This window comes from Caretta caretta, chromosome 7 (assembly GCF_965140235.1).
Source record: "Caretta caretta isolate rCarCar2 chromosome 7, rCarCar1.hap1, whole genome shotgun sequence".
Classification (NCBI taxonomy): domain Eukaryota; kingdom Metazoa; phylum Chordata; order Testudines; family Cheloniidae; genus Caretta; species Caretta caretta.
The window spans coordinates 72,591,578-72,609,459 of NC_134212.1; the positions used below are offsets into that span (position 1 = coordinate 72,591,578).

General features: G+C 39.4%; 1 protein-coding gene across 9 annotated transcripts in view; it reads right to left on the bottom strand.

Annotated features, from left to right (window-relative positions):
• The window catches only part of PARG (poly(ADP-ribose) glycohydrolase), a 128,738-nt gene that overhangs the window by 43,314 nt on the left and 67,542 nt on the right, over window positions 1-17,882 (bottom strand). For all 9 annotated transcript variants that reach the window (XR_007357751.2, XR_007357754.2, XM_048858637.2 and 6 more), the window contains one exon: window positions 2,089-2,168. Coding sequence is in view for 7 of the 9 variants with exons in the window: in XM_048858637.2 (XP_048714594.2) it covers window positions 2,089-2,168 (80 nt within the window). In the remaining 2 variants the exon portion in view is untranslated. The remainder of the gene's footprint in view (window positions 1-2,088; window positions 2,169-17,882) is intronic.

Genomic DNA, 17,882 nt, shown 5'->3' on the forward strand with positions numbered 1-17,882 from the left:
CAATTTATTTGAGCATCTAAGGTGCCACAAGTACTCCTTTTCTTTTTGCGAATACAGACTAACATGGCTGTTACTCTGAAACCTGTCGGATAAAATGGGAACCTTTTTTTGGCCCAAGTATGGGAGTAGCTTTTTTTAATGCCATTTTGCACCTGAATACCTCAAAAATGTCTTTTTTTAAAAACAAATGCTTCTGACTTGGTATGAGTTAGTTATGAGGGAAAATTACTATTCTCTACATGTTAGAACAAATGATTTTCTAAAATAAAGTTTAAGAGTAGAAAACATCATGATGTTCATATGGAGTATGCCATCAGAAAATCTAACACCAGACCAAGATATGATACTTCAGATATAATTAAGATACATATTGTATGAATGATTATTAAGGCTCCATGTTTGTCGCAGAAGTCACGGATTCCATGACTTCCTGTGACCTCCGTGACTTCTGTAGCAGCTGGTGTGCTTGAGCAGCTAGCCCTGGGGCCAATTGCTTGGGCGGCCTTGGGGACAGCCACACCGTCCACTGCTGGAGCAGCCCTGGGCAGTGGCTGATGCAGCTGGCCCCGGGGACTACCTGATCAGCAGTCCCAGGGGCGGCAGGAGCAGCCACAGCTCAGGGGCTCCTAGCAGTGATCCTGGGACGGCCAGAGATACCATTAGCTGCCTGGGACTCCCCTCCTGCCCCCAGCAGTGGCCGGAGCTGCCACTGGCTGCCCGGGGCTTTCCTCCCCTCACAGCACCCCCCCCACACTAAGATTAAATCAGAGGTATTTATGGTATGAGTCACAGACAGTTACAGGCCGTGATTTTTTGTTTTTTGCCCTTTACCTGTCCATGACTTTTACTAAAAATACCCGTTATTAAATCTTAGCCTTAATGATTATGCATACAACTAGAGCATCATAGGTACATGTTTATTGCAATGAGTGCTCAGCCACATACATGTGTTTTTACACGTTTATGTGAATGTGAAACTCCATGACCATGTAAGAAGCTTTAACTTGGTACATTAACTTGAATCTCAGATAGCTTATATAATCTTATTGGACTGTCCAGCTACACACATTCTGAGCATTATCTTGCCAGGCGGCTGAATGCCTTAAAATCCAGTTAAGTTCCATGGGAGTTGAGGGTGCCCAACATCTCGCTGGGTCGCTCATTTAGTGGGTTTATTTTAAACATGGGTCAGCTCTCTTATGAGCTTTTGGGGAAGAAGGGGATAGAAGTGGTTGGGGAAAAAATGAAAAAACCTGCATTATTGCAATATCAGAGCTGAGATTTTGGATACACTTAAGCCAGTAAAGTCAAAGTTACAGTTCCCCGGAAACCATTATTTTGACACAGAGTGTGTGTGTTTATATGCTTCTAACTGCTGCTATGTGCGTGAGTGCTCTCTCTCCTTTTTTATGGACAAGAAAGAGAATGGCAGTTAGCAGCATATGGAATAATTAAGATAATACATATATTTTAATTACTGAATATTCTGCTAACTGCCATACCCTCGCACATTAGAGAAACAAAGTGGGTGAGGTAAAAATCTCTTATTGGACCCTCTTATTGGACCAACTTCTGTTGGTAAGAAGCAAGCTTTCGAGCCACACAGAGCTCTTCTTCAGGTCTGGGAAAGGTACTCATAGCTGAAGAAGAGCTCTGTGTGGCTCAAAAGCTTGTCCTTCTTACCAACAGAATTTTGTCCAATAAAAGTTATTACCTCACCCACTTTGTCTTTCTAATACCCTGGAACTGACACAGCTACTACACTGCATCCTCTCACATATACATACACAAAGTGTTAAAGCATGTGTGTGAGTGAGAGAGAGAGAACACGTGTGCATGTGCATGGCAGTTAGCATCTTACATAATAATTTAACACTTTATATAGTCTGTACCTCAGGGCAAAGCTACAGTTCCTGTGGGAACCAATATTTTTCAATTTCTTGACTTCTTTGTTCAAAACCTTCATCATAACATTGTATTGCCGTAGATTTTTCCATTTATTATACATTCTTTATGTGTTTGCTTTGCAGCTCAGACTAAGGCATTTTTCACAGCATTCAAAAGAAATGAACTAATAAGAGGATATACTTTTTTCTGTGACTCTTCTAAAGTAGCAGAAAAGGGTTTTAAGCTTCTCAGGCTTCCTTGGCGACCGCCCTTCAAACAATCTGAATAAAAAGAAAGATAGAAAAGTGACTGTATTAGTTTCAATGGCACACAGAGTAATAATTAAGCTGTTTAATAACAGTGATCTGATTGGATTTTGAAAATAATAAGGATAACTTCAAGAGGCTTCTCTAGATGTTTAATAAGATAAAAGTGTCACACTCATTTAAATTGAAAAGTAACATGGAAAACAAATGTGATTTCTCTGTTCAAAGAGGGTTGTAAATCAAATGCATAATTTTCTCTCTTTAATCAGTTAGTAGTACTTACACACTCTAGTTAAAATCCTTGTTGCCTGCCATAAAGCCCAAATACTTTAGCTTTAAGCAGATGAAGTAGAGAGACTGTGGAGAAAAAAATCCACCCAACAACCAAGTGTCAGGTCCCAAGGCCCCTCCACAGCCACTATTCCAGTCTACAAGCTTGAAACCACAGACCTTCCATAGCATTTGTATGGGGTGTGGATATACAGCCTTCCCCTGGCCTGCCCTCAATGTTGTATTTACATGCTGGTCTATGCAGGCTGAGTGCAGAGACCTTTTCAGCAGCACCCTGGGGGCATGAGGCATACCTGCATGGTTGCTCAGCCAGTGGACAGCCTTGGGGAACCTCTACAGGGTTTAAGTGGTACAGATAGCCTTGCACTGGCCCTCCAGAGTGGGGTTAATTTAATCCCACTAGTATTAAGTGGCTCAAACAACAAATTATTTTGGTTGGTTGATTAAATGGAAGAATACTCCCATCCTTATTTTAAAGGGGAAAAAATCCTTAATGAGATAATAGTACACAACTAAAGCTTCAGATCTCCTTGTAATCTTCAGTTCTCCAAGACACTAAACCTTTTAATATGTTATCAGTTTCCTTAGAAATAGGTGCCAGTAGAACAGAGGTGGGCAAACTATAGCCTGAGGGTCACACCCGGCCCGTGGAACGCTCCTGCCTGGCCCCTGAGCTCCTGGCCCGGGAGGCTAGCCCCCGGCCCCTCCCTTGCCGTTTCCCCTCCTCCACAGCCTCAGCTCACTGTGCAGCCAGCACAATGCTCTGGGCGGCGGGGCAGCGAGCTCTTGCCGGGCTCACAGCTGCAGAGCCACGGCCTGACCCAGTGCTCTGTGCTGTGCGGTGGCGTGGCTGGCTCCAGCGCGGCTGCCTGTCTTGGTGCTCTGGGCGGCTCGGCTGTAGCACTGCAGGGGGCAGGGAGGTTAGATAGAGGACAGGGGAGTTCGGGGTGGTGGTCAGGGGTGTGGATAGGGGTAGGGAACAGGGGGGTTGAATGGGGGCAGGGGTCCCGGGGGGGGCAGTCAGGAATGAGAGGAGGGGTTGGATGGGGAGGAGGCGGGGGGGCATTCAGGGGCAGAGGTTCTGGGGGCAGTCAGGGGACAGAGAGAAGGGGTGGTTGGATGGTGCAGGGGTTCTGGGGGGGGGCAGTCAGGAATGAGAGGAGGGGTTGGATGGGCCAGCGGGGGGCAGTCAGGGGCAGGAGGTCCAGGGTCAGTCACGGGACAGGAAGTGTGGGGAAGGTAGGGGGTGTGTGGATGGGGCAGGGGTCCCGGCGGGCAGGCATCAGGAAACAGTGGGGGTTGGATAGGGGGTGGGGGCCGGGCCACACCTGGCTGTTTGGGGAGGCACAGCCTCCCCTAACCAGCCCTCCATACAATTTCGGAAACCCGATGTGGGCCTCAGGCCAAAAAGTTTGCCTGCTCCTGCCTTAGAACTAGAAGTTCAGAGAAATCTGTTAAAAAACCAATTAACATATTTCCCTGTTTTTCCCCTATTTATCCTCCATTACATTATTATTTATATTGCAAAAGCACCCAAAATATATCAGGAGTTGTAAAGACATATAGTCCCTGCCCCAAACAGTTTACAGTGAAAGGCACTGATCCTAGAAACACCTCTTTAATTCTTCTCAGAGAAGTATTCCCCATAGATTTCAGTAAGACTATTCAAGTGAGAAAAGGTACACGTTTGTTTGCAGGATTGGCTCCTAAAATGACAAAAGGCAGATAAGTGAGGAAAAGGCATACGAAATACAAACAAAGTGGTCAATGTGACAAAGGGCATATGTTTCTCTAGTTCTTTTTCATTCTATTTGGTTTGTAAATATACAGATCATCTACAACTACTCCTCAACCTAGCCACGGTTACTTCCTTCAAAATGCAATATAATGTACATAAACTACCCCAATTGCTCTAGCATTGGTAACTTTATAACAACAGCTTGTAAGAGGACAGTTGTGGATAACAAATCACTTATATGATAATAAATAAAAAGTAAGTTATCCTTAACTGACAAATATATACCCATCTATGGAAGACTCATTTATTCCCTAACATGGGTTAATTAGAACCACATGTCCCACTGCCTCCCACTCCTCAAATTCCCCTTTGTGCTACCATGGACAACAAAATTAAAGAAAGGACTGAAATAAACTTCTCCTTATTTAATTCTGGCAACCAGAATCTGGCAACCCCTGTGTTTCCGTACTGCTAACTAAAAACTGGCACCAAGGCCAATGTTTGTTCCACAGAAAAGCTGGTAAAGCATCTGTTGGATAACCTCATCCCTACAAGACTAAATACATCACTTCATAAAGAGACAGATCTGAGCTCAGGTACATCTACAAATACTAGTAGATATCACCTTAAAATTAATTCAGAGAATAGCAAACCCAACAGAAACTCAATATTTTAAATTAGAGATGAATGAACTCACCAAAATATTTTGAGAGACCATAAATTTGGGGGGAAATTTTTTTTTTTTTGGAGAACTGAAAAAACAGAAGTTTCCAACATTTGATTCTGCACCTGGAGCCACATGGGTAGACCCAGGGGCTTGTGCAGAATCCCACTGGAGTCAATCTGATTCCACACAAACACAATGGTCTACCCATACAGATCCAACTGCAGGACTGGGACCAATATTAGCACACACTTTGTTCCTTGTACTTAAAGCGCAGAACTTAAAAGCAGCACAAACTTTGGAGTCTACCTTCTTTTCTCCAAGCTCAGGATTGACAAATATTGACGGGAAAGTGTGGGAGAAGTTTACACTGATATTGTTATTGCTTTGCTCATTAATTTCAAAATTCTTTCATGACCTTAGTGCTCATGAAAGGTACCAGACTGACAATCGTGGAAACTAGGATCTATCTACAGAAAAGCTACAGTATGGGCAGCAAGAATGCAAGCTTCTCTATGTTATACCATAAATACTTTTCAACTTTGAATTGCAGAGATCACCTCTGGGGTGAAAAATTCATTTGCTTGCTATATCTATGCCATGCTTGGTCTCTCTGATGAGACTGCCAACAAGAACACCAATTAGTCCTATTTACAGGGATTTTGTAATGTTAAAAAAAGAAACCTGTCCTCGGGAATTGCAGCTGAAACTACTAATTCATTACATACTGGCTGCCTGGACTAGCAGATATTAAAGAGGGTTTGTTTTGATACTGCTCTGCACAGGACTGGCACTAGGAACCAAGAAGTTAAAAGCTGCAAATCCAAATTCCAGTACCCTAAGCCATCTAACTCTTCCAGTCAAAACTGAATTTTATCTACTTACACTTCAATGATCATGTTTGGAATGGAAATAATATAACATTGGCCTTCAGAAATTTCATTGCAAGGGGAAAACACAACACCAGCTACCTTTTCTTCTGGATTAAAAAACAAAATAAAAACAAGAAAAGCTGTACTTTAAATTACCAAGAGGGCTACTTCTGACATACAGAAATCCATTTATGAAAATCTAAGAAATAAAAAGAAACGTCCTTACTTTTAGCCATTAAGTGAATGCATTCTTTCCGTGTTAACCAAAATACTATTTTTACTGCATCATCTATCTTCCAACAACCTGCACTTGCATTGCTTAATTTGGTTTCCTACAAAATGACATGGCATTGTTATTGGTAACACATAATGCAATTTGTCTGGAGGGAAGAAAATAGGGGGCTTTGTAAGTAATATGCCTTGAGTAAGAAGTTCACTAAAAGATGTTGGATACAGTAGAAGCCCTTGGGGCTTAAGATCTCATTTCTGAAAGCCATTCTTAAAGTATAGCAAAATTGGCTGGGAATGGGAATGCAAAGTGACAGAATGCTATTCATCTACTTCCATGTAACATAAAGACAACCCTGCTTCAAAAGCAGAAAGCTTTAGGTGAATTCAGCCTTCTAGTATTGAAATGGATTAGATTTTTCATATTTAGAAAAGACGACTTACATAAGAACTATGTGAAGCGAGTGTATTCAATGTGAACAGATTAATTTTACTGGGAAATTATTATTCAATAAAAAAATTAATTGGGGAGGAGGGAAGAGAAGGGAAGGTTAGTCTCTACTCCTGGTTTCACTAATCGGGAGGGACGGGGGGGAGGACCTGTAAATAAGGACTTCAGGAAAACAAATTTTACTTGTACACCCCATTTTAAAATGGTGTTACTGCAGGCACTAATAAAGTACAGTGATTGTAGAGTTAAGGAGGCAAGTTGACTCAGCAAAACAAATAAAAACAAATTAGGTGTCTGTTAAAGGTTTTTCCTCTAAAAACTTCTGACTTTTTATTTTAATATTTGTGCTCTTTATCTGAGACAGTTTATATACAGGACTAATAATGCGCACACTAGCCTTTTGCCTCTTCAATTTAAATTGAAATAATGTTTAGGTTGCAAATAAATTTGTTAATCTCAACCAAATGTTCAGTGGATGGCCGTCCACATCACAAAGCCAACAACGATTCAGGATAACAGACAGCTTCTGTACAGAAAAAGCCAAGAACTGGAATAGCAGTGCTCATTGTTGGCCTAATTTTCTCACTGAAGTAAATGGGATTTTTATAATTTATTTCAATTGAGTGGAGTTCAGACCAACACAGAGCATCTTTTCAGAAGTATTTGGGTGGATTTCCTAAACATGAGAGACTTGCTAATCATCAAACGGACCCTTCTGGCCTTAGAATCTATTAATTGATTTCCTATTTCCTTCTCCCAGTTCCAGGTTTTTTTTTTCATTCTTAAAGCAATGGAGAGTTATATTTACAATCAAGAAGTCCATTTATATAAAATATTTTTTCGTTTCCAATTTAATTGTTTATATTTAAGATAAAGCCTTCATTATTAAAACTTTTTTCCATGGCAATAAGTGGAAAAAAGGATTTCATGGGCAAAGGCTAGTTAGATGAGAATGTAAATCAGTGCACCTCCCCTAAGCCAGTGGTTCCATACTTACTTGTTAAGAAAGATGTAACCCTGACACTTTCTGACCCCAAATCCATGCTCACTCCAATCAGAATAATTCTGAATTCATCACAATTAATGTTTGTTCAAATCAAAGAGTTTCACCAAATGAAGTATTGGAGTGGCAATTTAAGTGAAAAAAACAATGAGTGAAAATACTGGATGAATATGCTAGGATTCATTTCACAATCTCCATGTAGGCTTCTTATTAATTAGTGAGTTTGTCAATACAGATCAAAAATGTGATATAGCAGCCACACTTTTTGTAAGTCACTTAACAATACAAAACATAGAATGAGAGAAACATTTTGGTTCTTTGCAATGTTGAGACAGTTAGGACAGGAAACTTCTGTTCATTTGAGGCTCAGAAACATCTCTAGAAACTCAGGGCCCGATTCAAAGGCCATGGAAGTGAGTGAAAAAGTTCCCATTGATTATAGTGGTCCTTGGATCAGCCCCTAAATCCTTACATTTATCAGCTTATGAAAATGCATCCAAATGTAATCTCACTATGCAGTTTACTTCATATATCTTTTTTTTTTCAGTGTCCAAAGAGATTAAATGATCAAATTAGAAGACTTCCAAACAGCATTAAAGTTGTTGTCCCTGCAGAAGGGAGGGAGGGAAGGAGGTACATGCCTTTGGGGGTGGGGTGACATTGTGATGAATGAACACCTGAAAGATTGTTGGGGTTTTAAAAGTGTTTCACATTTAAAAATAAATTACATTGCCGGAGGGCTCCTTGAATGACGACAGAACTAGCTGGATTATAACATCAAAAGCAAGCATGAAATCTTCATGAAAATCCCCCCCCAAACAAATGTACAAACAACCTCTTAGGCCTTCCCTATAAATTATAAAGCAGTAGGTTATTTTTTATGGCAGTAAGCTTATTACTATAGTAACAGAGAGTAGGGTTTTCAACAGCACACACCATTGCCCTAACCAAGCTTCCACTGAAGTTGGTGGGAATTTTACAATGAACATGAATGGGAGCAAAATTAGGACAACGATGAATGCTTTCAAAAATCTTGCCCAAAAAATTATTGGCGAGCTAAGTCTCAAATTTCATCTATATTAATATGTACACCCAAATCTTAACACACACTAAACAGTCTCAGTTTATTAGTTTCCAAAAACTCCATTTAAATCCACCTACTTTTTCTTCCCACACCAGACTTGTCTGCAAAGTGCTCAAAAGGGCTGTAAGGTCAGCCACCTTCCACACATCATGACAAGCCAAAGGCCCTATTTTCAGAGGTGCAGAGATCCACATTTTCCCATTGACTGCAATCTGAGTTTTAGGTGCTTAGAACCTCTGAAGAAAAAAAATAAATAAATAAAATAAAAAAGAAATCAGACCCTAGACTTCTATTCTCTGTCTGAGAAAGTGAATCTATTCCAGAGCCAAGTTTTCAATTGCAAGAGCAGAGCTCTTTCTCCTGAAGGCAGGGGATAGGAGATGAACTAAAGACACACACAAAAATATTTAATCTAAATAAATGCAACATTCCCTACTAAGAAAAAGTCCAAACACCACATGAACAAATCATGTCTCAAGTGCATATGCATCATACAATTAAATATCTTTCAAATCTCCAACATGGAGACAAAGAATTAATAGTATCAGAGGGGTAGCCATGTTAGTCTGGATCTGTAAAAGCGGCAAAGAGTCCTGTAGCACCTTATAGACTAACAGACATATTGGAGCATAAGCTTTCGCGGGTGAATACCCACTTTGTCGGATGCATGTAGTAGAAGGCCTGTGAAAGTGAGGGACTGTTGTCCAGGATGGGTTGTAGATCACTGATGATACACTGGAGAGGTTTTAGTTGAGGACTGTATGTGATGGCCAGTAGAGTTCTGTTGGTTTCTCATCCTCCCTGATTGAACTAACCTCGTTACCCCTAGCCTGATTCTTGTTTGCATATACATACCTGCCTCTGGAAATTTCCACTACATGCATCCGACGAAGTGGGTATTCACCAACGAAAGCTTATGCTCCAATACGTCTGTTAGTCTATAAGGTGCCACAGGACACTTTGCCGCTAACGCACTAATAGAAATTAGTGGGACACTGGGAAAATATTAATAGACAGTTATACAACAACCTAGAGTATCAACTGTCTCTATGTAGAACCAGAAATATCAAATATTAATTTAATGGTGAGGTCTCATTAACACCTGTACTTGCTAACATGAAACTTAAAGTGAATTGGTCAATATGCAACATCATGGAAACATTTATTTCAAGTACAGAGTTTTGTAGTTTTAAAAAGAATAGGTTTTGTTAGGGCATGATATATATTAACTGGAATTTTTCTTGAGCTCTGTATGACAAGATCACAAAAAAGCAATTCCCTGAGTGGAATGTAGATTATCAATTTACCAATATAAGAATCCACGGCAAGAAACCATTAATACAATTTTTAAGAATTCATCCAACTAAACTGCACTGTAAATCAAACTCAAAGCACTGCAAACCCCATTTTAAATTAAAGTAATTGATAAATTACTTGCAACTGCATATTTTCATCCAGTAAGCCACTTTTGCTTTGTGCAAGATGTTCTGTCAAACTGCCACACAGCTACTTCAATTTAGTAAGGAGACAGATGCCAAAAGTCTGCCGAGCTGACCACTGAGGCAACCTACAATTTATCTTTGACCTTCTAGCTTCTCAACAAATGCAGCAGCAATGCTTATCAAATTGAAGCCCTTTACATAGATATTTAGGTATTCTGAGGAACCAAAGGACAGGCAGAAGTGAAGGTCAATAATAAAAGTAAGCAGACTTGTGGGAGCAACATAACAAGACATTCAGTTAACATTAGCAGCCAAACAAAATCTTTTCTGATTTAATCTTCAACTGTTTTCAGTGATTATGTTCTGAATATAAATCCTACACTTGATACAAAAAAAATCATAAAAAACTACAGTGGTTATGTTCCAACTAGGGCTGTCAAGCAATCAAAAAAATTAATTGTGATTAATTGCACAAATAAAAAAATTAATCGTGATCAATCACACAGTTAAACAATAATAGAATACCATTTATTTAAATATATTTGGATGTTTTCTACTTTTTTCAAATATATTGATTTCAATTACAACACAGAACACAAAGTGTACAGTGCTCACTTTACATTTAATTTTGATTACAAGTATTTGCACTGTAAAAAACCAAGAAATAGTATTTTTCAATTCACCAATACATGTCCTATAGTGTAATCTCTTTACCATGAAAGTTGAATTTACAAATGTAGAATTATGTAAAAAAAAAAACTGCATTCAAAAATAAAACAATGTAAAATTTTAGAGCCTGCAAGTCCACTCAGTCCTACTTCTTGTTCAGCCAACTGCCCAGACAAACAAGTTTGTTTACATTTGCAGGAAATCATGCTGCCCACTTCTTGTTTACAATATCACCTGAAAGTGAGCACAGGTGTTCTCATGGCACTGTTGTAACTGGTGTCGCAAGATATTTACATGCCAGATGCGCTAAAGATTTGTATGCCCCTTCATGCTTCAACCACCATTACAGGGGATATGTGTCCATGCTGATGACAGATTCTGCTCAATAACAATCCAAAGCAGTGTGGACCAACACATGATCATTTTTATTATCTTAGTTAGATGCCACCAGCAGAAGGTTGAATTTCTTTTTTGATGGTTCAGTTCTGTAGTTTTCACATCAGAGTGGTGCTCTTTTAAGATTTCTGAAAGCATGTCCACACCTCGTCCCTCTTAGATTTTGGAAGGCCAAAATCTAATCTATTATTATTTATTATTATAAAATCTATTATTATTTAATAATCTGAATAATTTTCAGATTATTAAAGCTTGGGTCAAGTGCTGTAGCTATCTTTAGAAATTTCACATTGGTATCTTTTTTGTGTTTTGTCAAATCTGCAGTAAAAGCGTTATTACAATGAACAACATGTGCTGGGTCATCATCCGAGACTGTTATAACATGAAACATACGGCAGAATGCAGGTAAAACAGAGCAGGGGACATACAATTCTCCCCCAAGGAGTTCAGTCACAAATTTAATTAACGCGTTTTTTTTTTTTAAAACTATCATCATCCACATGGAAGCATGTCTACTGGAATGGTGGCCAAAGCATGAAGGGGCATATGAATGTTTAGCATATCCGGCACGTAAATATTTTGCAATGCTGGCTACAAAAGTGCCATGCAAATGCCTGTTCTCACTTTCTGGTGACACTGTAAATAAGAAGAGGGCAGCATTATCACCTGTAAATGTAAACTTGTTTGTCTGAGCAATTGGCTGAACAAGAAGTAGGACTGAGTGGACTTGTAGGCTCTGAAGTTTTACGTTATTTTCTTTTTGAGTGCAGTTATGTAACAAAAAAATTACATTTGTAAGTTGTACTGTCTTTGTCATGAAAGTACTTGTCTGAGTTGAATTGAAAAAATACTATTTTCTTTTATCATTTTTACAGTGCAAATATTTATAATCAAAAATATACACTTTATTTCAATTATAACAGAATATAATATATATGAAAATGTAGAAAAACATCCAAAATATTTAATAAATGTAAATTGGTATTCTATTGTTTAACAGTGCAATTAAAACTGCGATTAATTTTTTGAGTTAATCACATGAGTTAACTGCCATTAATTGACAGCTCTAGTTCCAATATATTAGAATGCCACAAAAATATGCCATATGACAGAGTAAGTGGTGAGGAGTATTTAAAATAAACAATTTCAATACTATATGGTTAGAAACAAAGAAAATATTTTAAAAACACTCTTTAATTCTACACTTTGCTTAAAATTTTGATTTGATTTTAAAATGACATCATGAGATTCCATGTTTATTGTCTAATTACTTCTACATAGAATTTACAACTTTTACAAGTAAACTTCTCCCACACCCCAACTGTTAGGGCTGCAGTTTGCAGCCCCAGTTCAGGAAAGTACTTAAGAATGTGCTCAATGGCTTTTCTGAAGGCCTCGCCCAGTTAGTTTGGGCTGTGTTCTTTCTGTGGTTCCTTCACTATCGTCAGCAAGAGAGATTCTGGAACTGGAAACAAACTTGGTAACATGCTAGTTAAGAAAGAAAACCAGCCTTCCATCTCACTGCTGCTTTACAGGAATAAACGTACATATTTATCAGAAATATAGGCAGCTCTGACTTGGACATATTGAGATTAGATTAATTGAATATCATGGTGCCATGTTCACACAATAAATTTCCTGATATCATATTTTATAGACATTTCATGGCAAAACTACAAGGCAAAAAATATTTCAAATATAGTGGGTCATCATGTCAATATAAGTATATTAATTTTGTAACACTACATTATTTGCTACAAAAAACTGACAGGGCATGGGTTTTGTCTAATGGAAAGAAGTTGAACCTTTGAAGTAAATGGTTCTGAAAATGTCTTCTGTTTCATTAAATCAGAATAAAATCATCTAATTTTGAAACTTGGAATTCAGGCAACTCCACTATTCTAGTAAGTTTTTTCCAAAAACTGTGTCCCAATTCATAGATTTTTAAGGCCAGAAGGGACCCTTATGATCATCTATTCTAGTCCAACTTCCTACATAACAAAGGCCATAGAGTTTCATCAAGATCATATCTTGCATCAAGTAATCTCTGCATCAAGATCATATCTTGTGGCTAATCTACAGTATATTTTTTAGAAAGGTATCCAATCTTTATTTAAATGATGCATATTCCACCACATCCCTTGGTAAATTGTTCCAGTGGTTAATTACCCTAATGGTTAAAGATTTGCATTTTATGGCAAGAATGGCTCAAACGCCAAATCTCAATATAAAATTTCCCATTCACAGATACATGGTATTGATTGTAATTCCAGGACATTTACATGTATCCAAACACACTAGTTATGGTTCCCTGAACAACCTCAATCTGTAAAGTTAACAGAGAGTGCAATTTAAATTCTGCAGTCAACCCTATTCATCAAGAAAAAAACTGATCTCTGCTGATGCAATTGAACATAAAATCAGATTACTCATGCTGTTTCCTGGATTTTAACATGCTCTCACAGTGGATGACGACATTTACTCCTGTGCGGGGGGGCAGCACATATGTACCACCGAAGTCCTACTTAAGACCTTAAAATAGTTTAAAATGAAATTTAAAATATAGGACTTAAATGGAGCTGGCATAAAGATCCATTTCATCCTTTGAGAATAATATGTTATTGGGACAAAGAAAGCTGCCATGCATATAAGGAATATTCACTTTTCCATTTCAAAAATATCAGAAGGATACAACACATCTTTAAGCAAAAGTTCATTTGAATGCATAGGCTGACCAAATACTTGAACCCCAAATAATAAGCTATTATTATCACAGTCCATTTTATTGGGTGGATCTGCTTAGGAGGTAAACTATTATGCTTGTATGTCCTTCGTGAAGACTGATTTAAGTCTACATAGAGATACAAGATGGGTTAGGTAATACCTTTTATTGGATGAACTTCTGTTGGTGAGAGAGACAAACTTTCGAGCCATATAGAGCTCTTCTTCTGTGTGTTTCAAAACCTTCTCTCTCTCATCAACAGTTGGTCCAATAAAAGATCCTACCTCATCCGCCTTCTCTCTAATACTCTGGGACCAACATGGCTATGACGACACTTAGGTCTACTAGGTATTAAGAGCCTTATCCTTTACTAAGCTACGCACACTCAGATCCTACTGATGTCAGTGGGAGATGTGGACACTCCACCCCACTTCACAAGGCCCGAAGAGAAAAACCAGGGGTTAAATGGGAAAACACTAACATCATCATCTACTAGGCTAACTAGTGAGCTTAGAAGCACTTGCTTTCAACTATCATTGCTTATTTCTTCGAACCATGCAACTTGACTTCAGATTCTCCCCCCTACCCATAGAATTGCTTAAGGAAAACAGAGGTCTTATGCAAACAGAAATGTTTTCTCTTTTCAAAACCATCTTTTCTTTCACTTATTAAAGATCTGTTAGACTTCAATTTACGTTGTTATAAACATTTGCCTGAAACCTTTCAATAAGTATCCTGTCACATCATCAGCATTATCTGACCTTTTCATTCAATTATACTCCAAGCAAGTTTAATCACCACGGGTTCTCAACCTTATTCTTTCTGAGGCCCCCCGCAACATGCTATAAAAACTCCATGGCCCACCTGTGTCACAATAGCAGGTTTTCTGCATATAAAAGTCAGGGCCGGCATAAGGGAGTAGCAAGCAGGGCAATTGCCTAGGGCCTGACGCCACAGGAACCCCCGCAAAGCTACATTGCTCAGGCTTCGGCTTCAGCCTTGGGTGGCGGGGCTCAAGGCCTGTGCTTCAAACTCATGTGGCAGGGCTTTAGCTTTCTGCCCTGAGCCCTGCTAGGCGGCCTCCCTGAAACCTGCTCGTGACACCCCAGGGGCCTCAGGTCCCTGGTTGAGAACCATTGTCCGAGACCACACAGAGTTAGGTTTTTGTATCAAATGTTTGGGAAAATCAGGAGAATCTCTCTACAGAGTATTTGCAGATTGCAATGTTTCTTTATATAAGTGCAGCAACTACCTTTGAAAAGTTTCAGGCTAATAATAAAAGCAGTTGATTAGTATTATCATTCTAGTCACCCTTAGACATTAGGGGTTTTTTTTTAAACAAATATTTTCCATTTACATTTTTAGATATTTTGTGTTCCATCACAGATATTGATCGAGTTCTGTAAGATGAAATTGTGCTGGAATCAGTTATTCATCAAAGCCATCGTGAAGAACAAAGAGCTACAATAAGTGTTTGCTACTGTTATTTATATTCCCATCATCAAGTGAAATGGTCTCCACAACATTCCACTAGTGCTTTTGTGGACAACAGTATGTTGCACAGCTTTAAGTAGTTCAGCGTCAACTACAGACCATAGGATGGCAGTCTATAGAGATCTTTAGAAACGTAAAGAAATTTAGAATGGGAAATTCTAATCTCCAATAGAAAATATAAAACACAGCCATACTTGCTAGCACATGTATAAATCCCAACTCTGTCACTCCGAGTGCAGAAGTGGGGCCCACAAGGATTTTAAAAATTAATACTTGCCACTCCAGGTGTGTATTAAACTCCCAAGGTTACAGCTTTTCTCTGACCTTGGCTTGGTAAACACTGCTGCCACCCAAACGCAAAAAAAACAAAAACCCCTTTGAACCCAGGAAGGAGCACTTGGGAATTCCTCCCTGTGGGGTATCCTCAAGCCCTTTCACCCCCCGCTCCACGGAAGAGCTGAGAAAGAAAACAAAGGAAATTAGCTGTGGCTACCAGCACTCCCAGCTATCTTCAAGACACCACTGACTTCCTGAGGAAACTACAATCCATTGGTCCAATCCATTGGTGATCCAATTGGTGATCCATTGGTGATCCAATCCATTGGTGATCTTCCAGAAAACACCATCCTAGCCACTATGGATGTAGAAACTCTCTACACCAACATTCCACACAAAGATGGAGTACAAGCCATCAGGAACAGTATCCCTGATAATGTCACAGCAAACCTGGTGGCTGAACTTTGTGACTTTGTCCTCACCCACAAATATTTCAGATTTGGGGACAATTGATACCTTCAAGTCAGCGGGACTGCTATGGGTATTCGCATGGCCCCACAGTATGATAACATTTTTATGGCTGACTTAGAACAATGTTTCCTCCGCTCTCATCCCCTAAATCCCCTACTCTACTTGCGCTACATTGATGACATCTTCATCATCTGGACCCCTGGGAAAGAGGCCCTTGAGGAATTCCATCAGGATTTCAACAATTTCCACCCCACCATCAATCTCAGCCTTGACCGGTCCACACAAGAGATCTACTTCCTGGATACTACAGTACAAATAAGCGATAGTCACAAAAACACCACCTTATATCGGAAACCTACTGACTGCTATACTTACCTACATGCCTCCACCTTTCATCCAGACCACATCACACGATCCATTGTCTACAGACAAGCACTAAGATACAACTGCATTTTCTCCAATCCCTCAGACAGAGACAAACACCTACAAGGTCTCTATCAAGCGTTCTTAAAACTACAATACCCACCTGGTGAAGTGAAGAAACAGACTGACAGAGCCAGAAGGGTACCCAGAAATCACCTTCTACAGGACAGGCCCAACAAAGAAAGTAACAGAACGCCACTAGCTATCACGTTCAGCCCCCAACTAAAACCTCTCCAGCGCATCTTCAAGGATTTACAATCTATCCTGAAGGACGATCCTTCACTCTTCTCACAGACCTTGGGAGACAGGCCAGTCCTCGCTTACAGACAGCCCCCCAACCTGAAGCAAATACTCACCAGCAACTATACACCACACAACAAAAACACTAACCCAGGAACCAATTCCTGCAACAAACCCCGTTGCCAATTCTGTCCACATATCTATTCAAGGGACACCATCATAGGACCTAACCACATCAGCCACACCATCAGGGGCTCATTCACCTGCACATCTGCCAATGTGATATATGGCATCATGTGCCCAGCAATGCCCCTTTGCCATGTACATTGATCAAACCGGACAGTCTCTACGCAAAAGAATAAATGGACACAAATCAGACATCAAGTATTATAACATTCAAAAACCAGTGGGAAAACACTCCAATCTCCCTGGACACTCCAAAACAGACTTAAAAGTAGCAATTCTTCAACAAACAGACTCCAATGAGAAACTGCAGAACTGGAATGAATTTTCAAACTGGACATCATCAAATTAGGCCTGAATAAAGACTGGGAGTGGATGGGTGACTACAAAAACTAATTTCCCTCTGCTGATACTCACACCTTCTTGTCAACTATTTTAAATGGACCACCTTGACTACATTGGCCTCATTAGCACTATAAAAGTGATTTTCCCTCCCTTGCTATTCACCCCTCCTTGTCAACTGATGAGAATAGGCCACTTCCACCTTAACTGAATTGGCTTGTTAGCACTGCCCCCCTCCCCCCAACTTGGTAAGGCAACTCCCATCTTTTCGTGTGCTGTGTATTTATACCTGCCTACTGTATTTTCCACTCCATGCATTTGATGAAGTGGGTTTTAGCCCACGAAAGCTTATGCCCAAATAAATCTGTTAGTCTCTAAGGTGCCACAAGGACTCCTCGTTGTTTTTGCTGATACAGACTAACATGGCTACCACTCAAACTTAAAAAATGGTAACTACAAAATAACGTTGCTGAATAAAATATTTTAAAAAAACATCCAAGTGACTTGGGACCTTAAGTCTCACTGAAAATCAGGCTCCTAAGTTTCTTTAATACTATTGAAAATGTTACTCTTTATGTACAAGCTGATACAGATTTTAGTAAATCACTAATACGAGGTTTTTGTGGAAAAACAGGTCTCTCAAATGGATTAATGTTAAGAATGTTCTTTACAGTGTCAAAATTTTACCCAAATAATTGATCTCTAACAGTCCAGGTGATAATTCTGAGAAAACCTGTCAT